The sequence below is a fragment of the Stegostoma tigrinum genome, chromosome 27 (genome assembly GCF_030684315.1).
Source record: "Stegostoma tigrinum isolate sSteTig4 chromosome 27, sSteTig4.hap1, whole genome shotgun sequence".
Taxonomy (NCBI): domain Eukaryota; kingdom Metazoa; phylum Chordata; class Chondrichthyes; order Orectolobiformes; family Stegostomatidae; genus Stegostoma; species Stegostoma tigrinum.
Window position 1 is genome coordinate 15692324 of NC_081380.1, and position 27570 is coordinate 15719893.

The following is a 27570-nucleotide window of genomic DNA, read 5'->3' on the forward strand; positions in this document are numbered from 1 at the left end:
CCTTAACCACTGATGCACAGTGGTAGCAGCATGTAATATCTACAAGATCCTTTTTAGCTGTATGCAAAATGTGTGCCGGAGTAAATAACAACATGAAATCGTGATGTTGAGATGTCTCAAAATGCAATTTGACAAGTTCAGATATATTTTAAAAATCCTAATTCACTGGGTGAAGGGGAATGTGTGAGGAACAGAAGCCAAACCAGATCCCTCAATGATGACCGAGGGTAAACCAGAGTGAAAGTAACAGTGAAAACCAGCAGAGACCAGGGACCAATGTTTTTGTGACTTCTGCTCTTCCTGACCCAGCACAGCATGGAAACATGGGTTTTCTTATTATGGAACACATATCTGTATTTCTGATTACTGAGTAACATACCAGAGAACAAACTCGAAGAGTGTGTATCTGTGCCACAATCAAGGGGAAAAAAAACCCCGTAAAAATACAATAATGCCTGGAAATGAACATGCAGGTCATACAGGAGCTCTATTTTGAGCTACATTAGATGAGTCAGACGAGGGCACATCATTTGTATGTTTCACTGGGTTTTTCCTTAGAAATCGAGGGAGGAACAAGGGGCGGATTCACAGTAGCCAATGAGAGGCAACTCTGCTTTCCAGCTTAATATTTTTGCACATATAAGATTGCGGCAGGTTAATATTTTGTTCCTTTCTAAGTTCTCTGAGGTGCTTCGATCAACTCCCTTTCATCATGGTGAGTAGCCATTGTCATACATGCAGTCCAAATCTTCTTGTTAAGCTAAATATTTTTGCAGCTGACTATCACAGGAAAGAGGACAGAGGTGAACTGTAACCTATATTAATGAATGTGCTGTAGTTTCACACTGTATCTCATCAGCTGAAACGAAATGGTCATTGCCCCTTGTCATGCTCAATTTAGTCCATGGCGGAATACTTTTCTGTCTCTTTTAAGACTGTGTCTCAGAGATTAATTCATAACTAAAGACAAAGGTTCGAAGGGAAAGTAGCAAAAGGATTCAGAGATCCTTTTGTGCTCAGTTAAAACTGGTCATGATTTTGAAGTAGATCCCAAAACAGGCACTGAATTGTCAGAGAGACAACTCCATCCGTTCATTGGTGTCAGTGAGCGGCCTGAGCCAATTCAAAGGACAGGAATCATTAACAAGCCATGAGAAGACTGTGAACACTGAGTGTGCTCCCCACGGCAACTTGCCGATTCTGAAAAGGTAGCAGACTGGCTGAGTTCCATCCACAGTGGTAATTGCAGGACAGACAGGGATGGGGAGATGTTAAACAGGCAAGTCACAGATCATGGTATTTTTTAAACTGGGCACAGGAGAAGCATTTCTTTCTTCCTCAATGCAGGAGCTGATACTGGACATCTGCCCACTAATTGGAAATAAAATAATGAGCAGACAGAATTTGTTAAAGGGGTATTGACTGCAAGACCCAATCCATCTTTTGGTAGGGACTGATTGACACAAGGTGGATAAGGGTGGATTAAAACAGTTTCTAAGCAGGAAATGGCTGCAGTTAGCAGCAGAATTTGCTGTTGACAGTGGCAGTGTAGGGCTGACGGTGGACTTTAATCCTTCACAATTGTTCGACTAACATTCTAAGGGGAGATTGAGAAAGAAGGGAGCCCCGAGGTAGGACTATCCTGGAGAATGACGATTCTCACAAAGGAACCAGAGGTTGCTGTCAGAGATAATGGGAACTGCAGATGCTGGAGAATCCAAGCTAACAAAGTGTGAAGCTGGATGAACACACCAGGCCCAAGCAGCATCTCAGGAGCACAAAAGTTGACGTTTCGGGCCTAGACCCTTCATCAGAGCTCTCTGATGAAGGGTCTAGGCCCAAAACGTCAGCTTTTGTGCTCCTGAGATGCTGCTTGGCCTGCTGTGTTCATCCAGCTTCACACTTTGTTAACCAGAGATTGCTGTCCACTTGGAGATTATATACTCTGGAAGAGGCTCTCCCTGTGAGAAGGAAATGAGGAAAAGGAGATAGAGGAAGCCAAATGCACAGGGACAAGGGCACCATGTGCTTCAGACAGGTGAAGGACCTGCTGTTACTGCAATAGCCACAGCAAGACAGAACACAACAGGTCAATGAGTGGGAGAAGATAATAACCCACACAAAGTCTCTACAGGGAAAGGGTCTGTTGCCTTCATTTGTGAGATCAACACTGCCTTTGCAGATTGTTCTCTCCTCCCCCTGTGAACTGCTAGCTAGGAGACTTGTTCAAACTGAATCAGTGTCATCCTATGCCAATTGCTCTCAAGATGACTGTGGCCTTGAACATTTATGCATTGGGGTCATTCCAGGAACCAGCCAGAGACCTTCATGGAATACCTCATCTTCAGTTGATCACTGCATAAAGTATTCTTGGATAGAATGTTTAAGTGAATTAATGACAACTTCTTTCACCACCAATGACACCAGTTAGACAAAAAGAGCCAGAAGCTTCACCTGGATGGCTGGATTGCCCAAACTTCAAAGTGTGATAAATTATGGCCATCAATGCCCCGTAAGATTATCCAGACATCAGTCAGAAACTGTTTCATGTCAAGAATACCCAACTAGTATGTGATCATTGTCAAGGTATCATACAGCTATCTCCTCCCTATTCTTTGGACCCCCAGGATCAGTGGATATTGTGGCTGCCATAGCCATGAGTGGGTTGGATTCTTTGTGATGCTTAATGAAGAGACAGCTCAATACCCTGGTGGGAAATTCACATGCACAGAGTGAGATGCATTAAAATGAGGATCATACATCCTCCAGGGCCAACATTGTGCAGACTTTTGCATAAGATAATGGTTCTGAATAAGTTAATGTTTGCGAGTTTTGAGAAGATTTGCAGCTAATGAACTTAAAAGACCCTATACAGACAACAAGCAAAACAAACGTCATCTACAAAATACCTTGCAAGAACTGTGACAAACACTACATTGGACAAACTGGCAGAAAGCTAGCCACCAGGATACATGAACATCAACTGGCCACAAAACGACATGACCCACTATCACTAGTATCCTTACATACAGATGAGGAAGGACACCACTTTGATTGGGACAACACATCCATCCTAGGACAAGCCAAACAGAGACACGCACGAGAATTCCTAGAAGCATGGCATTCCAACCAGAACTCCATCAACAAACACATTGATTTGGAGCCAATCTACCATCCGCTGAGAAAAAGAACAAGAAATGACATCACCAACATAGGAAATGACATAATCAACCCAAGGAAACCTAAACAGATAAATAGAAAGCGGGACATAACACCAGCGCTTCACCGGAGGCTCACTGATGATGTTACCTAGAAAGGTAATGTTTATATTACATCCACCCAATCTGATGATGCCATACTAACCTTTGTGGAAAGTATTCTGTATACCTTATCTAATTAAGCCTGACCATTAATGTAAACTGTGCTTAATCATATATTAATCCATCTTGTTAACAAGGGAAAGTGCCTCCTCTATTTAGACTCTAGCCTCTACCACTGATAATTAGCCAGAACCTAGATACATTGCTGACAAAGGAGGACTGGTGCTGAACGGTGGCCTGTGCCATATTACTAGCATAGGTGGCTGATTCTACAAGGTGCCAGAAATCAAGTCAAGTACTACTCCAGAGATGGAAGACCCTTGCAGAGGATAATCTACTGGTCTGAGTCACATCCTCTGAGGGCGAGAGATAGTAGGATCTGCAGATGCTGAAGAATCCGAAATAACAAGGTGTAGAGCTGGATGAACACAGCAGGCCAAGCAGCATCAGAGGAGCAGGAAAGCTGACGTTTCAGGCCTAGATCCATCCTCAGAAAAAATCTGAATTTTTTTTCTGAAGAAGGGTCTAGGCCTGAAACGTCAGCTTTCCTGCTCCTATGATGCTGCTTGGCATGCTGTTTTCATCCAACTCTGCACCTTGTTTCCTCTGAGGGTGAGTCCTGTGAAACTGAGGGCAAACAGGAAGTCCTCAGCAAGCTGTGGAGCCATCTGTCATCTGACGTCCTCCATCGTCTGGCAGCTGCAGGAGTTGGCAAGGAAATAAAGGCAGAAGGTGCTGGAAATAATGCGGTAGACATCTAGCCTCTGCAGAGAGACAGAGTTAAAAACTATGTCTCGAAGGCTGTACATGTCCTCTTCCTTCTGAACACCTCTTACTACTAATGGGACCGAAATGTGGGCAGGGGATGGCCTTGTGGTGTTATCATTGGACTATTAATCCAGAAACCCAGATAATGTTCTGGGGACCAGCGGTTGAATCCTGCCATGGCAGTTGGTGGAAGTTGAATTCAATAAATCTCTGGAATTAAGAATCTAATGACGATCTTGAATTCATTGTCAATTTCCGGGGGGGGAAACCCCATCTGGCTCACTAACATCCTTTAGGGAAGGAAACTGCCATCCTTACCTGGTCTGGCCTACATGTGACTCCAGACCCACAGCAATGTGGTTGATTCTTAACTGCCCTTTGGGCAATTAGGGACGGGCAATAAATGCCACCTGGCCAGTGACGCTCCTCATCCCGTCAATGAATAAAGGAAGGAAAAATGTTCTTTCCTGCTTGGAAAGGGTTAGAATAAGACACTGCTAGCACCATCATTCATTGACTGGGGAGAAAAAAATAACATGCACTTCCCTTTGCTGCTGCACAGTTTCAGTGCACACTCGGGATTGTCATTTTCAGATTTCTCCTGAAGCTTCCAGCCACTCAGCGCCAGCGTGCGTCTAAAAAGCTGAGACTGACTTCCAGATCACAGCCTAAGCTCTCTCCCATTGGAGGTCTTTTTTTCTTCTAAATTATTCATTTTTTTATTCCTTCACCAGAATGTGGAAATTGCTGGTTGGCCCAGCATTTATTGCCCATCCCTAATTGCCCTTGAGAAGGTGGTGGTAAACTGCTGTTTTGAACTGCTGCAGCCCATGTGCTGTGGGGACTTAATGTTTTCTATACATTTGTAGTCAACATTACGGCTTATGTTAGGCAGAATAGTTTGCAGAGGTCTCCCAGGGGAAAGATCATATAGATGATTGTATCAAAGCCTCTGGATGTGTCAAGGAGAACATGGAGGGACAACATGTTGTGACTTCATTCTCTGGTGACTATGATCAGGATGCTTTAATATTATCGCTGGAGTAGGAATAAAACTGAAAGGAATCAAAGAGAAAATGTGAACAGGGTAATTTTAAAGTTAGAGGGCAATGATAGGTCAGCATAAAATTACCAACAACTTAGACGTTGATAGAGAGAAACCTATGGTCAGAGCTTGGCCAATCAGTTAAGTCCATCAAAGGACAAGATGATGAGGCATAGATAGGGTGGGTGGCCAGAGACTTTTTCCAGGGTGGAAATGACGATTACTTTAGAGACTTTTAAGTGACTCTTGGATAGGGATATGAATGATAGTAAAATAAAGGGAATGCAGGTTAGTTTGATCTTCAAGTCGGATTATAGGTCAGCACAACATCGTGGGCCGAAGGGTCTGTACTGTGCTGTACTGTTCTATGTTCTATGATACTGTGCAAGGTGACAGTAAAATTGTGGCAAACTAGCTACCGAATGATGAGAAATGGATTGTTTATTGTTATATCATAAAATTTGACTATTTTATTTTGATTTTTTTTTCCAGACAACCTACACTGATAAAGGGGAGAAGGTACGGTAAATCTGCTCCTTAAAGTTTTCAACAATTTATTGGCTTGTTGTTTTTTCTGCACTCTGCCTAAATGAAGACAAAGAAAATAATCCCAAATTTTTCCATTACAGCCGGAAAAAGGTCGATTTGTCAGCTTTCACCATGTGACTTTCTGGGTAGGAAATGCTAAACAGGTGAGATGAGGAGCAAGTTTTATTCCTATCCCAGCTAAAACATTGAAGCATCCAGGCGTGCCTACAGCGGCAATCAACAAGAAATTGTATTTGTACAGCACCTCTGACCTCATAAAACATGCTAAGCTATTTCACAGGACCATTAAAAAACAAAATATTACACCTAACTATATAAGGGCATGTTAGGATAGATGCTCCAAAACATGGTGAAAGAGTTAGGTATTAAGGAGCATTCATATGAAAGAAAGTTAGAAATGGAGACAGAGAACTTTGGGAGGGTATTCCAGAGGTTGTAGCAGAGGGAATTGAAGGTGCTGCCACCTACTGTTAAAATTGAGGATACTTAAGAAGCCAGAATTAAAGGAGCACAAATATCATAGAATCCCAACAGTGAGAGAGCAGGCCATTCAGCCCCGTTGAATCCACACTGACCCTCTGAAGAACATCCCACTCTACCCCTGTGACCATGCATTTTCCATGGCTAACCCATCGAGACAACATATCACTGGACATTACGGGCAATTTAGCATGGCCGATCCACCTCACCTGCGCATCTTTGAGACTGCGAGAGGAAACTGGAGCACCTGGAGGAAACCCATGTAGACATAAAGAGAACGTGCAAACTCCACACAGACAGTCACCCAAGACTGGAATGAACCCAGGTGCCTAGAGCTGTGAGGCAGCAGTGCTAACCAGTGAGCCACTGTGCTACCCCACTGTTATCACGCACCTGTGGAGCAGGTAGGACTTGAACACAGGTCAACTGGCTCAGAGGTAGGTACATTATCATTTTACCACACTAGCCCCCTGTCTCAGAATGGTAGGACTCAAGGTGATTATTGAGATAGGAATAGGTAAGGGTTTGGATGGATTTAAAAACAAGTGTGAGAATATTGAAATCAAATTATTGCTTACAAAAATGGAGTTGCTGGAAAAGCTCAGCAAATCTGGCAGCATCTGTGGTGGAGAAAACAGAGTTATGTTTCGGGTCCGGTTATTGCCTGGTCAGGAGACAGTGTAAACTAATGAGCACAAGGACAACTTAGTGGAGCTAGGACATTGAGCAGCACAGTTCTGGATTACTTTCAGCTTGCAAAGTGTAGAATGTGGAGGTGGTCAGGATTGTACTGAAAGGTCATATCAAAAGGGGAAAAAAGGCATTGATGAGAATTTCTGCAGCAAATGAAATTCAGGCAGGGGTGAAGTTGCAGGATGTTATAGAAAGGAAAATAAGTGGTTTTAGGCATGGTGTGGATATGAGATCAACTCAACCACATTTGTTCACAACTTTATCTGCAAACATTCAGATCCAAACAACTGATTTCACACACCACATGCTTGTACACAAAATCTATGCAACCTTCCACTTTATTGAGTTCCAGAGCTTTTTCACAAAATGTAAAAACCAGACTATTTCAAATTCCAGAACACTATGTGATATCTAAAGATCTTAGAAATAAATCTAAATTGAAAGAAAACGAAAATGATGAAATTATTATAAGTGATAGTGAATGTGAAAAAATATCAAAGGCATTTTTAGGAGCAAAGGAGAGTGTAGATAATCACAAAAATAGTCGTCAAGTAGAAGGTGAGTTTTAAAGAGATTTTTAAAGAAGGAAGGAAAGTGAAATGTTCGCCAAAAGGAGATAGTAGAAAGGGGTGTTTCTGGAATGGAGATAAGGAATTCATAGTTACAAGAGATAGCCAGGGAATATTGTGAATGCTGAGAACAGATAATCAACCTGTCAAGACCTGCAAAGAGGAAAATAAGTTAATGTTTCATTTGTCAGGTCTATTGGAGAGTTTATGCCTAAAACGTAAGTCTGTCTCTGTTTCAGATGTCAATTGGCCTTTTGAGGATTCTTCGCATTTTCTGTTACTTTTACCTTTTGTCTCTTGTTCTGAAAAAATCTACAGAACAGAAAAGGAACACAACGCATTAAGATTTGAGAAGGCCGGAGAAAAAGTGGATTAACTCAGGGATGACTGGCTATAAGACAAGACATTTGGGTTGTTAAATGAAATATTGTTATGGTAAAACGCAGGATAATGGCATCAAGAAACATAAAACTCTTTGTGGCATCAGGTAGTGTCACCGCATGCTACCTGACAATCCAACACTGTTCAGCCCTCTCTCAGAAATTTCATCCGATTATAGAGTCATTGAGTTGTACAGCACGAAAACAGGCCCTTTGGTCCAGCCAATCCATGCCGTCCATAATCCTAAACTAAACTAAACTAGTCCCACCTGTCTGCGATTGGCCCATATCCCTCCAAACCTTTCTTCATGAACTTATCCGAATGTCTTTTAAACATTGTACCTGCACCCACACTTCCTCTAGAAGTTCACTCCACACATTAACCACACTCTGTGTAAAAAGGTTACTTTCGCATATCCTTCTTAAGTCTTTCTCCTCTCATCTTAAAAATACGCTTCCTAGTCTTGAAATCACCTCCACTGTCATCTCTCAGAAGTGAAATCAACTGCGTTATGAAACTTCTATGTCATGATGCAGACATAGTGCAGAAAAGAAGGTCAATAGGATCCTGAACCTGAGATAATCTGACGGTTTCAGCATAAAAGTTCATTCACCTCCTGGGTGCTGACATTCCTTTACCTTGAAGCTTATCAAGGACAGAATGTACACTGTGCAACATGTCAGACAGCACACAACGTTGCAACACCAGCTATAAACCTCCTGCAATCTGGCAATTTTTTCAACATCATGAACATTGCACAATACGCAAGGCTTTTGATTACAATTCATGATTTTTTTCCAAATCAAAATTAAACTGTATCTACAAAGCACTTTTCATGTCCTCTGAATAGTCCAAAGTGCTTTAGAGTCAGTGAAATGTAGTCACCGTTATTAGATAGACAAACATGCCTGCCAATTTGAACACAAGTTATCACAACCAGTCCTGAGATAAATGATCCACAACATATTCTGACGATAATGATTGTGGGGTGAATATCGATCAAAGCATCAGAATTTACTTGCTCGCCTCATCAGATAGACAAGGCAACATCTCATCTAGAAGACAGTACATCCTACAATGCCACCTTTCTCCCTTCTGTGCAACCGTGAAGTGTCAACTTTGATTATACAATGGAGTCTTGATTTTACTGTATATTTGATCATAGCAATGTATCTTGGATTAACTTGGGTAAACACCACTGTCATCTCCCAGAAGTGAAATTGACTGCAACATGAAACTCTTATGTCATGGTGCAGTTTCCAGACCCTGGAAGGGTCACCGGACACAAAATGTTAACACTGCTTTTTCCTTCACGAATGCTGCCAGATATGCTGAGCTTTTTCAGCAACTTTGAATTTGTTCTTGTTTTACTTATTTCCCCTTATGAAATCACTGGTTTTTCACTACTCTCTGACTAGCCTCATTCAGAACTCATCCCTTAAAGTTCAGTAATTCTTTAGCCCTTAATGATGTCTTCTCTATTTAAGTTTTAGTTATGTTTTTAGACATTTTATAAGTTATTGTTAGTTGACAAAATGCAATGGGCATCCCATTAAAAAAAATGCTGACCAACATATACAGGCATAAATTGTTATCAACCCCCCACTTCTAAAAAAACAACAGGACAACAGAAATTACTTCCAGATCAACAGAGCTTGTATAAATTAAAGATAATAAAATGTATCATCAATAACCCAATACAAGGACAGATTGTAGCGCTAGACCTTAGACTAGACCATCAAAAAAGCAATTTATATTCAATCAAAACAGCTTTTCTACAGCTTGAGTTGGCAGTCAGGAATATAAAGATTATGAAGGTAAGTATTTCACAGAGAATTAAAAACTGTTGGCATCGCAGTGGTGTAGACCTAAGATCAGATTTCCTGGAGTATTAATTTCAGTGAAGTGTCCATAGGTACAGAGTCATTTTGGCTTGAGATGCAAATTAACTCCAAAAGCCAGGTTCAATTTCTGCACCATCTGTGATCACTATGACAATCCCAGCTTCTCAACCTCACCTCTTACGGTAGGCTGTGTGTTCCTGTGGTTAAGCTCACTACGAGTCATTTCCTCTGAATGAGGGAGAAGCCTATATTTCTCTAGCAGCATGGCTACTTCCACATTTTCAAAATGTTCAAAAGTTGGAATTGTGTTCAGTACAATGAAAGAAAAACTTTAAAAAAAATCATTCTTGGGATATGGATAGAACTAGCAGGTCAGCATTTATTTTTGATTCCTAGTTGAAAACATGGTAGTGAACCTTCTTCAGGAGCCATTGAGTCCATGTGGAATAGGTACACCCACAGTACTGATGGACTGATGTTAACACAGCTATGATGAAGGCCCACCAATTTATTCCCAAATCAGGATGATGTGTCACTTTCTATACACCAGTTGCCTTTGTCTCTCTCATGCTAATGAAGGTTGGGGGTGAGCTGTAGCAAGCTGAAGTGATAAACTAAAACGGCTACAGATAGGTTGAGCCTGACATTAAGCCATGAAGTGTTTAGAGTCATACAGCACACATACAGAAACAGGCCCTTTGGCCCACCATGTCTATGCTAGTCAACAAACTCCAAAAGACACATCCCATTTATCTGCATTTGGCCCATGGCCTACTAAGCCCTGGCATTTTAAGTACTCATCCAGACATTTCTTAAACATTGCAAGTGTACTACCCTCGTTCAATATATCTACCATCCTCTGGGTGAAAAAAATCTTTTCTCAGATCTCCTCTGAACCACTTACTCCTCACCTTAAACGTAAGCCCGCTGGTCTGAGGCATGTCTGTAATGGGGAAGAGATTCTCATGATCTACTCTGTCTATGCCTCCCATAACATTGTATTCCCTCAATCAGATTCCCCCCTCAGTCTCCGCTGCTCCAAGAACAAATCCAGCCTACCCAGTCTTTCCTCATAACTGACAATTTTCAACCCAGAAAACTTCCTGCTGAATCTCCTCTGCATTCTCTCTCGTACAATCACGTCTTTCTGATAGTCTGATGACTGGAACTGCACATAGTATTCCATCTGTGGCCTAGCCAATGTTATATAACTTTGTAACAAGACTCCTTTGCTCCCATGTACGACCTTCCAGCTTATGAAGTTAAGTTTCCTGTATGCCTCCTTCACCACCCTGTCAGCTATTGATGGCAGGTTCAGGGATCAATAGACTTATACACTAAGGTCCCTTTAGTTCTCAGTACTCCCCAGGGACCTATCATTCATTGTGTATATCCTTCCCTTATTTGACCTCCCAAAATGCATTGCATCACACTTATCAGGATTAGATTCCATCTGCCATTCCCCTGCCCAATTTAGCAGCGAATTAACATCAGACTGGAGCATGAAACGATCCTCCTCACTATCAACTTTCACATCATCTGCAAACTTACTAATTATGCCTTCTACATTCAGTTTCAAGTGGTTAACATACTTAACAACAAAGTAAGAGCAAGTAATTTCTTTTTCTAAGATAACAAAGTATAGGGCTGGATGAACACAGCAGGCCAAGCAGCATCTTAGGAGCACAAAAGGTGACGTTTCGGGCCTATATCCTTCATCAGAAAAAGTTCTTCTGATGAAGGGCCTAGGCCCGAAACGTCAGCTTTTGTGCTCCTAAGATGCTACTTGGCCTGCTGTGTTCATCCAGCCCCACACTTTGTTATCATGGATTCTCCAGCATCTGCAGTTCCTATTATCTCTAATTTCTTTTTCTATGTGTGTTAATGGTGTAAGTTATTATGAGAATTGGGGAGAAGAATGAGACTCAGAAATTATAAATAATGGCCTTCTTTACAGTACAATATGCTCACTGAGGATAACCAATCCAACTAAACAAATGTCAATCATGCACTGTATGTTTATCTGTCACTGCAGGCTGCAATGTATTACTGCGACAAATTTGGATTTGAATCTGTAGCCTACAAAGGATTGGAGACGGGGCATCGTGATAGAGTCTCACATGTCATTAGGCAGAATAAGGTAAGCACTAGCTTGCTGAGAAAGACGTCACTAAAAGTTGGCTTTGCATCATGATATTTTGGCTTTGAAATTCTGGATTGGAAAGGGGCTAGGTCCAAACAAAACATCCGAACAAAGTGGAACTTAGACCTAGTAGGTATCAGGCCTTTGCCAATCTTGTTAGATATTTCAACACCTTGGGGAATGATTATATCATTATCTGATACAAATGAGAAAATTGATCAGAAGGGTAGTTCTTTCATTGTACTCTTAGCCTTGTTGCACCAATAAGTCCCTGGCATGCAACATTCCTAAGACCAATGTTGAAGGGGCATGATGGTCTGAAATTCTCAGCATGTATCTGTATTGTATACACCAAATATTTTTTGTTATTCATTCATGGGATGCATATGTCACTGGCTGAATTTATTACCCAACCCTAACAGCCCTTGAGAAAGTGCTGGTGAACAGCTGTAGTCCATTTGGTGCATGTCAACCATCAATGCCATAGGGAAGGAATTGCAGGATATTGACCTAGCAACAGTGCAGGAACGGGGATATATTTCCAAGTCAGAATGGTGACTGGCTTGGAGAGGAGCTTGGTAGCAGTTCCCATGTATTTGCTGCCCTTGTCCTTCTAGATGGTTGCTGGCAGTTGGTTTGGAAGCTGCAGCCGAAGGAGCCTGGTGAATTTTGTTTTAGAATCCTGACAGTGTGGAAACAGGCCCTTGTACCCAACAAGTCCAGACTGACTGTCTGAAAAGCATCCCATCCCCTCCCTGTAACCTTGCATTTCCCATGGCCAACACACCTAATTTACACATCCCTGAACACTATGGACAATTTAGCATTTTACCATGGCCAGTCCACATAGCCTGCACACCTCTGGACTGTGGTAGGAAACTGGAACACCTGGCAGGAACTCACGCAGACACAGGGAGAACATGCAGTCTCCAAACAGACAGTCGCCGGAGGCTGGAATCGAACCCGGGACCTTGGTGCTGTGAGGCAGCAATGCTAACCACTGAGCCGCTGTGCCACCCATTTCTGCAGTTGATATTGTGAAGATGGTACATGTTGCTGCTACTAAGCGTCAGTGGTGGAGAGAGGAAGTATTTGTGGATTTGGTGTTAATCAAGTGGTCAGCTTTGTCCTGGATAATGTTAAGCTTCTTCACTGTTGTTAGAACTGTATTCATCCAGGCAAGTGGGGAGTATTCTGTCACACTCCTGACTTGTACCTTGTAGATGGTGGGATGGGCTTTGGGGAATCAGGAGGTTAGTTAATCACTGCATCATTTCTGGAGTCTGTGCCACTCTTGTAGGCGTAATTTTTTAACGGCTGATTGAACTTAGTTTCTGTTCATGGTAACCTCCAGGGTCTTCATCTGGGAGGATTCGGTCATGGCTGATGCTGTTGAAGTTCAAGGGGAAACTCTTTTGCTGGAGATAGTCTTTACTTGGCACTAACATGGTGCAAAGAGTATTGCCACTTGTTAGGATATTATTGTGTTTGAACGCTGAATGTTTTAGTATGTGGCAAGTTGGAAGTCGTGCTGAAGATTGTGCAATCATCAGCCAAAAACCCCTGACTGACCTCATGATGGAGGGAAGGACACTGATGAAGTATCTGAAGGTATCTGGGCCTAGGACTCGACTGTGAAGATCTCTACAGCAATGCCCTAGAACTGAGATAACTGATCTCCAGCAAACATAACCATCTTTCTTTATTCTAGGTGCAACTCCAGCTAAGAATCTTCCACCTAATTGCTGCTGACTTTAGGGCTCCTGTCAAATGCAGCTTTGGTGTTAAAACCTGTCACACTCACCTCACCTCTGGAGTTTAGCTTTTTGTCCATGTTTGAACTAATGTTGTAATGAGGTCAGGAGCTGAGTGGCCCTGGCAGAATCCAAAGAGTGTCACTGAGCTGGCTATTGCTAAGCGGTGCTGCTTGCTAACACCATTGATGTCACTTTACTTCTATCACTTTACTGTTAATGGCAAGCAGACTGATGCAGCATTAATTGACTGGGTTAGATTTGTTCTGCTTTTTGTGTACAGCACATACCAGGGCATTGTCAGGTAGATGCCAGTCTTATAGAGGTACCAGAACAACTTGGCTAGGGGTGCAGCAAGTTCTGGAGCAAATGTCTTCAACACTGTTGCTGGAAGGTTGTCAGGGCCCACGGCATTCATTTCCTATTCAGTGTCTTAGCCATTTCGAACTATCACATGGACTGAATCAAATTGGCTGAAGACTAACATTTATGATGCTGGGAACCTCCGGTCAACATGTGTTACATGACACGAGCCCCTTGTGTTCCATTCTGTGGCCTGCGATAAGTCCCTATGCTTCTATAGTGTTGTTTGTGTTATCCCTTCTGTTGATCAGAGGTTTTAAACTTAATCCCGTGTTTCTTTTTTCAACAGATTTTCTTTGTTTTCCAGTCAGCATTGAATCCTGGTGACCAGGGTGAGTAGTATTGGTGGTGTTAAACTAAAGTTAATATAGGCAAATATGTGCATTAAATAGCTCCTGTAATTAGATATTAGCTATGTCATCGGCAGGACTCTAACTTACCGCCATTAAATAATTTTGCTTCCTGTTGATTTCAGGGCAGTGGACCTTTTGCTGTTTTGCTGTGTTACAGTCTATTCCCAAAGAGTGCCCAAGAGGTGTGCCTTTGTTACATCCCATTGGTAGGATGAGCAAAAGCCTGAATTGGCACAGTAGCTTTCTGGGCTGGGCTATAGCCAGAGTAAGAGAGTGATGAATAATTGGAGTACAGTGTTTGGTGAGCTCAGATATAGACAAGTTGACACAATATCAGTGAGTTGGGGTATGCCCTGTGGATGTACAATGCTAATGTTTGGGCATGATTTGTAGAAGTATAATGTTAGTTGGGATACCTCGTACCTTCTGTTAATGGGAAGTTTTCCTCAATGCTATTTAAAACTGTCATATTCTTGTACATCTCTGCCTAATTTCCCTTCATTATCTGTGCTCCTGGGATAACAACTCTAGTTTCTCCAATCGAACCTTGTAGATAAAATCCCTCATCTTTAGAATCATTGTGGTAAGCTTCTGTGTACTATTCCAAAGATTTTAGCATTCTTTGTAAAATGTGGTGCCCAGAACAGATGCTCTAGCTGTGGCCTTATCAAAACATATAGGCTCAAAATAACATGTGCTTTTGTATTTAGCATCTCTTTTTAAAAACTCCAAACTGATCTTAGATGGTCTAATAACTCCTTTCGCACTATGTCTCGTGACCTACAAAGATCTATATTCCAGATCTTCTGCTCCTGCACGCTCTGTAGAATTGTGTTATTGAAGCTGAATTGCCTCTCCCTCTCCATTCTGCAAGAATACACCAACTCATACTGTTTTGCTTTAAATGCTATGTATCAATTGTCTATCCTTTCTGATAGTCTATTTCCTGTTGATGAGTATTATTCATACACTTTTCCATGTCTCCAATGTATCATTGGCAAGTTTTGAAATTTTACTCTGCAGTACAAAGTCCAAATCATTTGTATACCTCTAGCTCCAAGAAAAAGGTCCTGTTCATGGCCATTGGGGAACCTCATTGTTTACAATCCTCAGAAATATCCATTTGCCACAACTTGTTGTTCTCAGCCAAATTCTGTTTTAATCCAAGCTGCATGAACCCCCCTGTTCTAACAACACCAGTGTTTTTATGTGGTACTTTGTTAAATGTTCACTGAAATATCTGGATAGTATCCATTGCATCCCATCATCAATGGTTACTTCATTTAAAAAATTCAATTGGTTTAAACACGGTGTATCTTTTACAAATCTGTTCTGGTTCTTATTCATTAATTCAAATCACTCCAAAACCTTTTAAATTTTGTGCTGATTATTGATTGTGAAACATCACACCTCACCACTGATCAGTCATCAATGTTCTTCCACACTTCCTTGAACAAATGTGTCACATTTGCCACTTTCAAATTCTTGGACACCTCCCTTGTACAATGGGAACTTGGAAAAACATGGCAACTCCTTTGGCTGTCACCACTCCAATTCCTTTTTCAATCTAGGATCTAAGCTGATTTATCAACTCAAGCCAATTCCAGCCTTTTCAATACAGGGTTTCAATTTTTACCCTATCCATTACTTCCACTGTCTTCTCTTCTATTGACTTTTTACAGCATTCTCTTCCTCTGAGAACAGTGATGGAAAACACAGATTAAATTTCTAGCCCTGGCCTGCACCTCTAAACCTTCATCAACTTCTTTCACTCTAACAGGCTCTACACCACCTCTTACTACTACATATGTACCAGGAGAAGATGTTGGCGCTCTCTTTTGTGTCGACGACTATTGATTTCTCATGTTCTCCCTTTGACAGTCTTACTTCCTCTCCACTCTTTTCTCAACTTGGTATTTTACCTGTATCTCACTTGAAGGATTTATTTCACCTAAAGACAGATAGGAAATATAAAGAAAGAAGCAAGGCTGGTCAAACTCACTTCACCAGATATGGAACCTTCGCTCTGCTTCATCTACCTTTCCCTTACCGAAACATCCCTTCCCAGAAGATCACCCAGTGTTCTAACAAAATGTTTTTCTGCCAGACATGGTCCAATTCTACACAAAAACAAAGTTGCTGGAGAAGATCAGAGATAATGGGAACTGCAGATGCTGGAGAATCCGAGATAACAAAGTGTGAAGCTGGATGAACACAGCAGGCCAAGCAGCATCTCAGGAGCACAAAAGCTGACGTTTCGGGCCTAGACCCTTCATCAGAAAAGCTCCAAACTTTGTTATTGCTGGAGAAGTTCAGTCGATCTGGCAGCATCTCAGAAGGCTAAAACAGAGTTAACATTTTGGGTCCAGTGACCCTTCCTCAGAACCTGGACACAAAATGTCAACTCTGTTTTTTCCTTCACAGATGCTGTCAGACCCACTGAGCTTCTCCAGCAACTTTTTTGTTCCTGATTTACAGCATCTGCAGTTCTTTCGGTTTTTATGGTTCAATTCTACCCTGGTTAGTTTCTCTCTGGGGCCATTAAAGTTGGCTCTCTTCTGAGTTAGAAGCTCTAGTTTAGAGTGATCCTTGCACTTCTCCAATATTAATCTAAATTGGTGGACTGGATGATTTGCATAGATGTATTTCCTGGTGAAAATGGTCTGTCTGAACAACTGGATCTGTGTCTGCCCTGTTGGGAGTGTCTCAGTGCTGCTGGGTCCACGTGTTCTATAATGACACCGTTATGCATGTCTTCACTGCAGTTCCACATAAACACTGATTTAGTCTCAAGTGGAGTATTGCTTTCTCTTCTGAGTATCAATTAGGAAGCATACGAAGGCAGTAGAGAGGATGCACAATAAATTTAGGAGAAAGGTTCCAAGCATGAGGAACTATGGTAATGTAGATATTATAGAAGCTTAAGCTATTCCTATTGGAAGAGATTCAGTGGGATTTGATGGATGAAACCACGAAGGGTCTGGACAGAGTGCATTGGGAGAAACATGCCATTGGCAAAAGGATCCAGATTCAAGGTTGAACATGATAACATTTTGTTATACAGTGAGTAGTTATACATCTGGAAAAAACTGCCTGAGATCGTAGTGGAGGCAGATTCAACTGAGGTTTTCTGAAGAGAATTGGACAATGAGGGGGAAAATTCTGAAGTGCTGGTGAGAAAACATAGAATATGTGAGTTGGTGAGCTCCTGTCACAGAGCTGGCATAGCCAGGATGGCCTGGAAGTCTGTAACCACTCTCAATTCTATTCTATGTCTCTTTGATTGGCACTGCTGGCTCTATGTGTCGCGGTGTGTACTGCTTGGACCGTGTCTGGCTACTCAATCCATTTTGACGTTACTGTCTCCATATCTGGACAGCTTAATCCATACCTGTAACTTTCTGGCTCTGTTTGTTATTGTACTTCTTGCTTTGCACTGAGATGTGTTCTGACATATTTTTATGTTTGCTTTAGAAATGACTGATCATTTAGGGAAACATGGGGATGGTGTGAAGGACATCGCATTCCAAGTAGAAGACTGTAACTTCCTGGTGAAGGTATGAGTAAAAAGGAGTGTGAAGCACTGGGTCTGCAGGGGCAGTAGTATAACGTTGTCAGCTGTCACTGCCTTTGGTTTATACAACATGGACTGTGAAGGCACGGTGAACTTTCCTTTTCAGCAGATCACTGTTTTGGTGATCACCCTTTTCAGGATTGAGCTTGATTCCGTGAATTAAGGGTTGTTGCTCTGTAATTTTGCTGATTAAAAGGTACAGTGAAGTTTCGCTCCAAAAGAAGTGGGGAATACTTATCTAATTGCATGCTTCTTTGGACTTTCTGGATCGATCCTGTCAAATTCACAGCACTGTTTGAAAACTCCCCTTTCTGTGCACTTCTGAACTTGGCTAAATCTGATGCACCAAGAGTCCATTACCAGCAGCTCCTTGGTGATGTGCTGTTCTCCCAGTCACTGTGGGTTAATGATTTCCTTCTGGCTCAGGCATTATAGAAACCTAGTTCATCACCCTCACACTGGCTATTTCTCAATCGTTCTCCAAACAGCTGCTGTAAATTGTGTGCACTTTGATCTTTGCCAGTGCAGCTCAAGGTCAGTGTCTGTCCACATTTCAATTTTCTGATGCTGCAAACTGCTCTTCCTGGCCACAAGCCAGGTACCTCCTGGCACCACACTGCGGTTAGCTGCTCTGAGTGGCAGCTGCGTACCTCAGCGCTGATTCATCACAAAGAATTCATCCTTCCCATGGACCTATATCCTGGATCACTAAAGAGCTCGGTATCTGGGATGTTCCTAAGAAGGCGTTCTCATGTTGCCCTCATTATTTTGATTCTTTATAAAAGCTTACATTTATGTAATGCTTTCAATGGAAAGAAATATCCCAGAACATTTCACAAATACTTGTATATGAGTATTGGCAATGTGCTAGAAAGGGGAAGGTTAAGGGAGATGACAGAACACTTGGACATTCAAAAGTCCTTGGAAAGCTCGCAAGCCTCAGGGAGGATTTCCCAGAGTGCAAGATGCAAATTGGTGAAGGTTCAGGTTGTGGGGAAGGTGAAGGGAGCAGTGAGAGGAACGAAGACCATTATTGAATGAATGGCGTCTCTTGGAGGAGATATAACACTGGAAGAGATTTCAGCCAACAGTGTGATGAAGATGTCTAAAGGTGTAAAGGTGAGCATGAAGAGGGTGGGGAACTGATATAGGTTAATAATAGCAAAGATTCTGCATGAATACAACTTACTTTTGACAATGATACCATCTTCAGAGTTTTGCATATGTTGGAGAATTGAGAAGGTTAGAATAATCAACTCAATGGGTCTGGAATCATAGAGATTGCAAAAGATGCCCTCATCAACGTTTTCTATGAAAGAAAAATAAGTCACAATCCTGATGCTAAATGTAATTGTAAAGCAAATCTATCAATGTCTGAAAGAGTGGTTAATGTTCAGAACACTATCTCTCTGTCTAATTGTCCTTGTCTCTCTATCTTTTCTTTAGAATCTGTAGTTTACAACACTTAATAGTTGAGGTCAATATTTCCCTTAAACTTGATCACAACATCAATCTGTCCCTTTTAATCGATTGCTTACAGGTGATAGAGACTGATGTTTTCACTGACTGAGTGGAGAGGGGCTAAGTTTTCTGTTTTACCTGTATTTGCAGAAAGCTAAGGAACAGGGAGCTATCATTGTGAAGGAGCCATGGATTGAGGAGGATGACTATGGCAAAGTGAAGTATGCTGTTCTGAAAACGGTTAGTACAGCAGGAAGTTCCTGGTCAATCCCTGAAAGAATAATGTTTCAATAGTAAACATATTCACAAGTTCCCACTATCCTGCTGCCGAATTGATTCAATGGTCCTTGGACAGAGGAGGGGAATCAAAGCAATTGTGGCTCCTATTCTTGCTGACTATTGAGGGAATCCTGCTGGGCATATGGAGTGAGAACAGGAAGTGATTTAGCAGTGATCCCTCCAAAATCAAAGATTCTATGTAATCATAGAACAGAATCATAGAATCGCTACAGTGTGGAAGTAGGCCATTTGACCCAACAAGTCCACACTAACCCTCCGAAGAGCATCCCAGCCAGACCCACCTCCCTACCCTATCCCTGTAACCCAGCATTTCACATGGCTAACCTACCTAGCCTGCAATCTATGGGCAATTTAGCATGGCCAAACCACCTTACCTGCACGTCTTTGGACTGTGGGAGGAAGCTGGAACACCTGGAGGAAGTCCCCACAGATCTGGGGAAAATGTGCAAACTCCACACTGACCATTGTCCAAGAGTAGAATTGAACTTGGGTCCCTGGAATTGTGAGGCAGCAGTGTTGACCACAGTGCCACCCACGCTGTCATGCTGAGTGAGGGCAGCCAATAGCAGGTTTGTCCACCTCAACATTGATCTGAGCTGATATAATCTAGGCTTGATTGAAACCTAGTGACACTGACATACTGGTCAGAAACCATTCCCAGAACACATTGGGGTTGCTCAGTGCCCACTGTTGCAATTGCAGTCCTTATAAAGCACCTAGCCCATGAAACTCAAATGGGCAAAATTGGGAAGAACAGTAAATGTAGGGTCTACAACTAAAATCCCTGGATTATTTAATATAATTTGAAAGTTACAATCAATTATAATAGAACAACCATTCTGATAATGTCTTATTCCTCTGCAGCTCCACATCCCTTGTCCTACACACTCTTCAACTTCCAGATGTTGAAAGATATATTCATTTCACAATTCCAGGATTCAAAGATACAGAATTTCACATCTTCACAGCCTTTCCCTTCCCTTATGGCCCACAGGCTGTGAGCCATCTTATCACTACCTCCTGATTCACTTTCAATTTTTCCTCCACCCCATTACAACATGAATGGATTTCACATGATGAATCTTAACAATTTACAAAGCCTCTGAATGCCTAGGTCACAGCTAGCACCATGAGCTTCTAACACCTTTTGCTCTGCTCTTGTTTTCAGTATGGGGATACAACACACACCTTTGTGGAGTACCTGGAGCCATACTGTGGTGTCTTCCTCCCTGGATTTGTGGAACCTCTCTTCAAGGATCCACTCCTTTCCAAACTGTAAGTGGATCAATGTATTCTGAAATTTTTACTTTGGTAAAATATTTAAAGGCTAGAACAATAAATTTGGGGCACCAGCAAGTAGCACACCAACAGCCTGTAAGAGATATGAGAAAGGTCACGCAAATTCAGGGCAGGTTACCACACTGAAATGAAACAGGGTGCAGTTGCTACTAATGCTTTGAGCAGGATCATTTTTCCAGCCAGCACCTCATTTTTCAGGAATATTATAACACAGTGATGACGCAACTGTTAGTTGTGTGCACCGTACTCGGAAGATATTTGTATGTAACGTACTTAGATAAGTTATGCATGTGTTTTATGCACCGCACACCTGATGAAATTATCGTCATCTGCATTGAAGCTGACATTGCTGATATTTGTATGTGTGTTCCAGGCCCTCAGTCAATCTGAATTTCCTTGACCACATCGTAGGAAACCAGCCAGAAGATGAGATGGTGCCTGTGGTAGAATGGTATGAGCCAGTCTCTCATACAAACATACACAACATAGGAACAGGCCAAGTTATTCATCCTCTCAGGTCTGCTCTGCCATTTGATAAGATTATGGTGATTTGATTCAGTCCTTTACTCGCCTGTCTTTCCCATATAAATTTTAACTTCATTGTCAGTGAATTGACTATAGAAAACAAATAAAAGATTGCTGGCAAAACTCAGCAGGTGTGGTACCATCTGTGAGGAGAAACCCATAGTCCACATTTCAAGTCTGGTGATTCTTCATCAGATATTAACTATTTAATTCAACTGTAAAAATGTTAAATGACTCCACTGCTCTTTAGGGAAGAGAGATCCACAGATTAATGCCCCTCTGAGAGTAAAATAATATCTCCTTATCTTCTCCATAACTCATCATGGTATAAAATCAATCTTGTGGATTTGCTTCCACCACCCTCTTTCCTGTTGGGAATCTTCAACATCTGCTTTCTTTACAGCAAGAGAGAAAAAATTTGTGGCACTAAAATAACAAGAGGCTCTTTTCCGAAAGAAGATTACTGCATGCTAGCATTTAGGCACAACTTATGGCAACCAGGAGGCTGGAGGGAACAGTTCAAGAACATCCTCAGCCTCCTTAAAAAATGCGACGCTCCTTCCAACTTGTGAGAATCTCTTAATCAAGGCTTTGAAAGCAGAAAAGAAATGTCCACAAAAGGTGCCAATCACTTTCAGCATCTGTGACATGCCCAGGTGGAGGCCAAGTGCAAACAGTATGTGAAAAGCCACTCACCCAACCATCTCTTCCAACACCCTTTGTCTTACCTGGGCTGGAATGTACAGACTGAAAATTGGAACATGTAGCCACCTCAGCACCCACAAAACCTGAGTGGAAGAAAGTCATTGATTCCAAGTGACTGTCGAACAAGGAGATAAGTTACATTGATACTCATATCTATACCCATACCAGAAGGGTGCTGTGGGACTTGTTCCTTTGCGATCACCAAAGAGAGATCTAAACACAAACTCTACACAGTTCAGGGCAACACTGTAAACAATAACAAAGTCTAGTTATTAATGTAGAAAATGGATTACTTCACATAAGCGTTGCCTGACCATAGGACCAAACCTTTGGTCAAAGAGATAAGGTTTAATGTTAGTTTCACAGCAAGAAATCAACAGGGGTTTAGGGTGGGAATCCCAGAGCCTAAGAACCTGGGCTGTTCAAGACACAGCTGTGAATGATGGGGCAAATGGGAAGGGGAAATGTACAAGATTGTGAACCGGCTCTGAGCACCGGAAACACTGGGCTGAGGTCAGTGAAGTTGATGGCTGAGAGCACGAAGTTTGTGACAGTGCCAAAGACGATGGCTTTGATCCTCCCAATATTTTACTGGAGGAGTTTAAAGTGTTTTGAACAGTGGGTGTCTACAATGTGAACTTCACTTTGGTGAGGTTTGGATGCAGTGTGGTTGGAATGGGGCAGCCTTGATCATAAACTGGGGATGGTGAGTCAATCCAATCTATGATCTTCATCTGGTGAGGGTAAGAAGCTTTAGGTTACACACTCATGGAGCAATTTGAATCATGGAATCCACGTTGGGCTCTGGTTTAAAAAAAACACTTCAGTATAAACTCTTGAAGACAGGGAGAATACACAGGCATACAGCAAGACATGAGGATTTATAAAACAAAGTCAGGAACAGCACCTAGAGAGTAAGTGTACTAAACTACACATCAGAGGAAGACAATAGACTAATCCCTATAAATAATACAATGTGAGGCTGGATGAACACAGCAGGCCAAGCAGCATCTCACTGCTTGGCCTGCTGTGTTCATCCAGCCTCACATTGTATTATCTTGGAATTCTCCAGCATCTGCAGTTCCCATTATCTCTGATAAGCTTTTGTGCTCCTGAGATGCTGCTTGGCCTGCTGTGTTCATCCAGCCTCACATTGTATTATCTTGGAATTCTCCAGCATCTGCAGTTCCCATTATCTCTAATCCCTATAAATGCTTGTTTGTGGAGAAGCTGCAAGTAAAGACTTTGTCCCTCCTTCAGACACAGTTCCTAGTGGCTGTAATGTTAAAGCTTGTGATCCACAGCGAATGTAACTCATTAATACAAGCTTTAATCTTTTCCTCAGGTATCAGAAGTGTCTATTGTTTCACCGATACTGGTCAGTGGATGACAAACAAATCCACACAAATTACAGCTCCTTGCGCTCCATCGTTGTGGCCAACTATGAGGAGACCATCAAAATGCCCATCAATGAACCAGCAGCTGGAAAGAAAAAATCCCAAATCCAGGTTTGAGCATCAGTCACTGCATTGGTACCATTTTCCGCTTTGACACATTAACAGCAGCAAATTTCAGTTAGAGGGGCCACATTTAAAACCAGGAAATGGGCTGGACAGGGGTAGAAAAAATGAGATGGGAACTGTAAAGTGAGTTGAGCCAATTTGAGTGGTAACTGACATAGAATGTGGAAATGCCAACAAATGTCAAATACAGTAGTAAATGGAAAAGCTGAGCTTTTTTAGGTTTTGTAATCAGAATTACAAGGAGCTATTTTCACCTACTTAGCTCTCGGTGTTGCATCGCAGGCAGAAAACAGGCCTGTTGGATTTCCTTTCAATGTGAACTCCATCCCGTCTTCCAAATGGGTTTGGAATGAGCAATTGAACCTCCCTCCAAAATCAGGCAGAAGCTTCATTCCCAAATATAAAAGGAAGCATGAATGGGTGTGTACCATTTTCTGAAGTGCCAATGAACTGGTTTCCTAACATGCCCAGAAACACCTGATGGGGCAGAGGCAATCAGATCCGCATTTGAGCTTAGATTTTAAAGGGAAACATGGTGGGCATTTTTAAAGGCTGCTTGCGTTCTTTATCCAACTGGCATTTGTTTTTCATCAGTCACTTGATTGTACTGGTAATTTTATCCCTTGCTCTGTTTGAACTAGAAGGGTTGTCAGTCATGAGACCATAGCTGTTATGTGTTCAGTGGAAAGATCAGCATGGGGGAGGGGGGGGGAAGGGAGTCGGCGATTCTGTGCTTCCCACTCATACACATTCCCCAGCCACAATATTTACTGAAAGGGGTGTTGTATCTCAATGGTAGTAGATGCTACTGAATTCTCTTCTTTCCAATTATGGCTACACCAGCGAAACTCCAGAGGCAAGGTATCATCAGATGCTTGTCCAAGCGTAACACTGGAAGACTTTACCATTGTGCCAGGGTTTTGCATGTGGTAAAACTGTCATAGTCCAAGCAGAACATAGGGCTACTCGCTCGTTAAAGAGACTCAACTGGTAGTTGAACAAGTGGTTTAACCCAAGGATCACCACACCTCGGGCAAGGGGAGAGATGGAGAAAGAGTATCCTCCATTGTAACCTCCAGCAGTGTAGGAATTGGACCTGTGCTTTTGGCACCACTCTATACTGCGGTCTTGAATTAAGGTCAATCAAGAGCAAGTGTCACTTGTTTGGTTACATCTGTTCAGATGCCAATGAGCCATTTCTGCAGCCTCTGGAATATCCCCTTGGAATAAGTGTATCCACCCTCTGGATCAGTACAGCAGATCTTCAGCCCTGCTGTTTGCTGCAAGGTCACGTTCAGCTTGGTACTTTAGCAGCAGTCACGAACAGCATTGGCTGCACCATTCTGTCAGTACAGGGTTGTGCCCGGCCTGAGAAAATCTCGCCTCACTAGCTTTCCGTGCAGGACCTCCTCTTATAATGTACAGTGAGGGATAGAAATACCGATTAGACAGAGTGGTATGGAATATCAGTATCAGACAATGAAACACAACATTCACATCGTTTCAAATGAGACTGCCTGGCAAGTTGTTGATTGATTTATCGTATTTTCCAACCTTCTCTTGTTCTAGGAGTACGTAGATTACAATGGTGGATCCGGGGTGCAGCACATTGCTCTCAACACCTCTGATATCATTCAGTCCGTGAGTCACATGGTTATATTTCCTCCTTCGCCCACAGATTATCCAACGCAATCATTGCATTTGTGTCACGTACATTTTGAAGCAAATACGGACAAACGTGATTAATGAAAGGTAGTCCTCCCTGATAGTTACTGTACGGTTAAAACAGATCCAACGTGCCTTTGTATCAGGCAGGAGTTTAAGGTTTTGTGATTGACTTCACTGTGTGCTGGCGCTTATTCTCCTGGTTCTGGATAGGTACGAATCATTAATATGCCACTCTCTTCAATTCCCATATCAGCTAACATAGACTACACCATACAAAGCTGCATGATATCAAAGATATCAGCTTCACATCATTCATAATCCTCCATCACACTTCGGCTCATTACATCGTTCAACAGCTAGAGAAAGTCCAATGCATACTGTTTGCTAATCAAAAAGCTGTTACTGGAATGATGGAATCACAGGGCTGGTGTATCATTGAGAAACTTATGGATCTACCAATCACTAACGTGCCTTGCCTGTTGTAGGGAATGGGAGCATTTCAGACAATAGGAGCTAAATTCGTCCTGCAGTCACGAGTTTTACACTGCCGGATGGACAAGGGTCTCAACCAAGCTTCTGATCCTCTTGTCCCTGTGAACACTCTGCTTCACTGAGTACTATTCCATCTATAGCAACAGGTGGCGCCGTTGTACTTCGTGCAGGCACTTCGTAACGATCTAAGTCAATACATTGACCTTTGCTGGTAGCAGTTAGAAAAACACTCGCCCTGCTGGCCACCCATCACTCGGCTCTACTTCAAATGTAAAGAATGAATTCTTCTCACAGAGACCTGTCACAGGGATACCCGTTGTTAATTGCACGGTGGTCCCTTGTCTCACGGGCCATTTCCCCCTGTGTGAATCTGGAGAGGGTGTTAGTTATCTGACAGAGGCAGTTATTATGGCGTAGGAGGGAGCCACACAGTCCAAGCTGGCCCCTGGAGAGAGATCCAGTTAATTCCACGCCATCACTGTATTCCTGTAGTCCTGTAGGCTTTTATTTCTATCAACCTCATTATCTTTTAAAATTATTTGATTGTGTCAAGAGGCAGTGTAATTGCCCTTCCCCTGTTGTCCATCCCTTGATCTGTCAGTCTGCCCCGCAGTCGTCCATCCTGGTCTTTGAACTGTGTAACTATCTCCCTGCGCTGGTCCCTGTCTTCATGTTAAAATGCAACAATTCTGTTATCATTCTCACAATCTTTTGCTGACATTGCGACTTCTCAAGTGCAGAGAGCTGTGGTTTCAAGAATGACTGATTACTGTTCCTATCTGCTGACAGATCATGAGTTTAAAAAGCCGTGGAACTGAGTTTCTGATGGCCCCAGACACCTACTACAATCAGCTGAAAGAAAAATTAAAGACTGCGAAAATCAAAGTTAAAGAAGACCTTAAGAAGTTACAGGTACAACTGAAGAGATTCCTATAGGCAGAGACCAGATATTACACACAACTAGCCAAGTAACAAGGCAAACCTAGTAATGGGGAAATCACTTCCTATTGCAACAACAAAGCTACTAAATTTCACAAAAAGGAATGATGTGCTCAGTTAAGTACATGTCATGAATAGTATTTATATTATCCTGTGGAGACAAGCCTATTGCAGAAAAAAAGGCAATGACATAGACAATGCAGCACAGTGACCTTCACAAAGTAATGCCAGTCACAGCTGTAACGAATGGAGATGGTTTATTTCCACCTGGGTGTATGTTTTTTTCCTCTGGCAGTTGCTTGGGGACAAATTCAACTTCTGAAAATCCACGACTGATGTTAATTCCCATCAAATCTTCAGTCACACAATAACAGACATTGCCTCTAAAAGCTTTTACATGTTTCATTTCATTGATTTCTGGCCCAACTACATTAAACTGTTCATTGTGTTCCCAGAATGTTCATAAATAAAAATAGACTCATGTTTATTTTAAGCTTCCTGGGCCACATGCCATTGCTGAATTGGTGCCTGGAGGTCCCAATTTCTAGTCCAATGGTGAAGAAATTATGCATTGGAGAGCCACTGGGCCTGGGAGTATAGACTATGTGTCTCTGGAAATGCCCAGCTGCTTGTTGACACCTGCCAGAGATTGTACTTCTATTGCTAACCAAGATCTCAATCACGCTGGCAACTGTCTGCTCAAATTTGTCACTAATTCCTGTAAGAAATAAATAACCTGGCCCTGGAGCATTTTGCACCTCAAGCCTTCTGATTCATTTCTGTTTCCATTTGTACAGCCCTTTATCTCATTAACCAAAACAG

General features: G+C 42.1%; 1 protein-coding gene across 3 annotated transcripts in view; it reads left to right on the forward strand.

Moving 5' to 3' along the window:
• The first annotated feature begins 611 nt into the window (after window positions 1-611).
• Window positions 612-27570, forward strand: part of hpda (4-hydroxyphenylpyruvate dioxygenase a) — a 54754-nt gene continuing 27795 nt past the window's right edge. For all 3 annotated transcript variants that reach the window (XM_048557142.2, XM_048557143.2, XM_048557141.2), the window contains exons 1-12: window positions 612-715; window positions 5626-5652; window positions 5763-5825; window positions 11685-11789; window positions 14199-14241; window positions 17737-17819; window positions 19448-19537; window positions 20766-20872; window positions 21270-21347; window positions 23472-23634; window positions 25219-25290; window positions 26599-26721. In XM_048557142.2, coding sequence (XP_048413099.1) covers window positions 713-715; window positions 5626-5652; window positions 5763-5825; window positions 11685-11789; window positions 14199-14241; window positions 17737-17819; window positions 19448-19537; window positions 20766-20872; window positions 21270-21347; window positions 23472-23634; window positions 25219-25290; window positions 26599-26721 — 957 coding nt within the window. In that variant the 5' untranslated portion in view covers window positions 612-712. The remainder of the gene's footprint in view (window positions 716-5625; window positions 5653-5762; window positions 5826-11684; window positions 11790-14198; window positions 14242-17736; window positions 17820-19447; window positions 19538-20765; window positions 20873-21269; window positions 21348-23471; window positions 23635-25218; window positions 25291-26598; window positions 26722-27570) is intronic.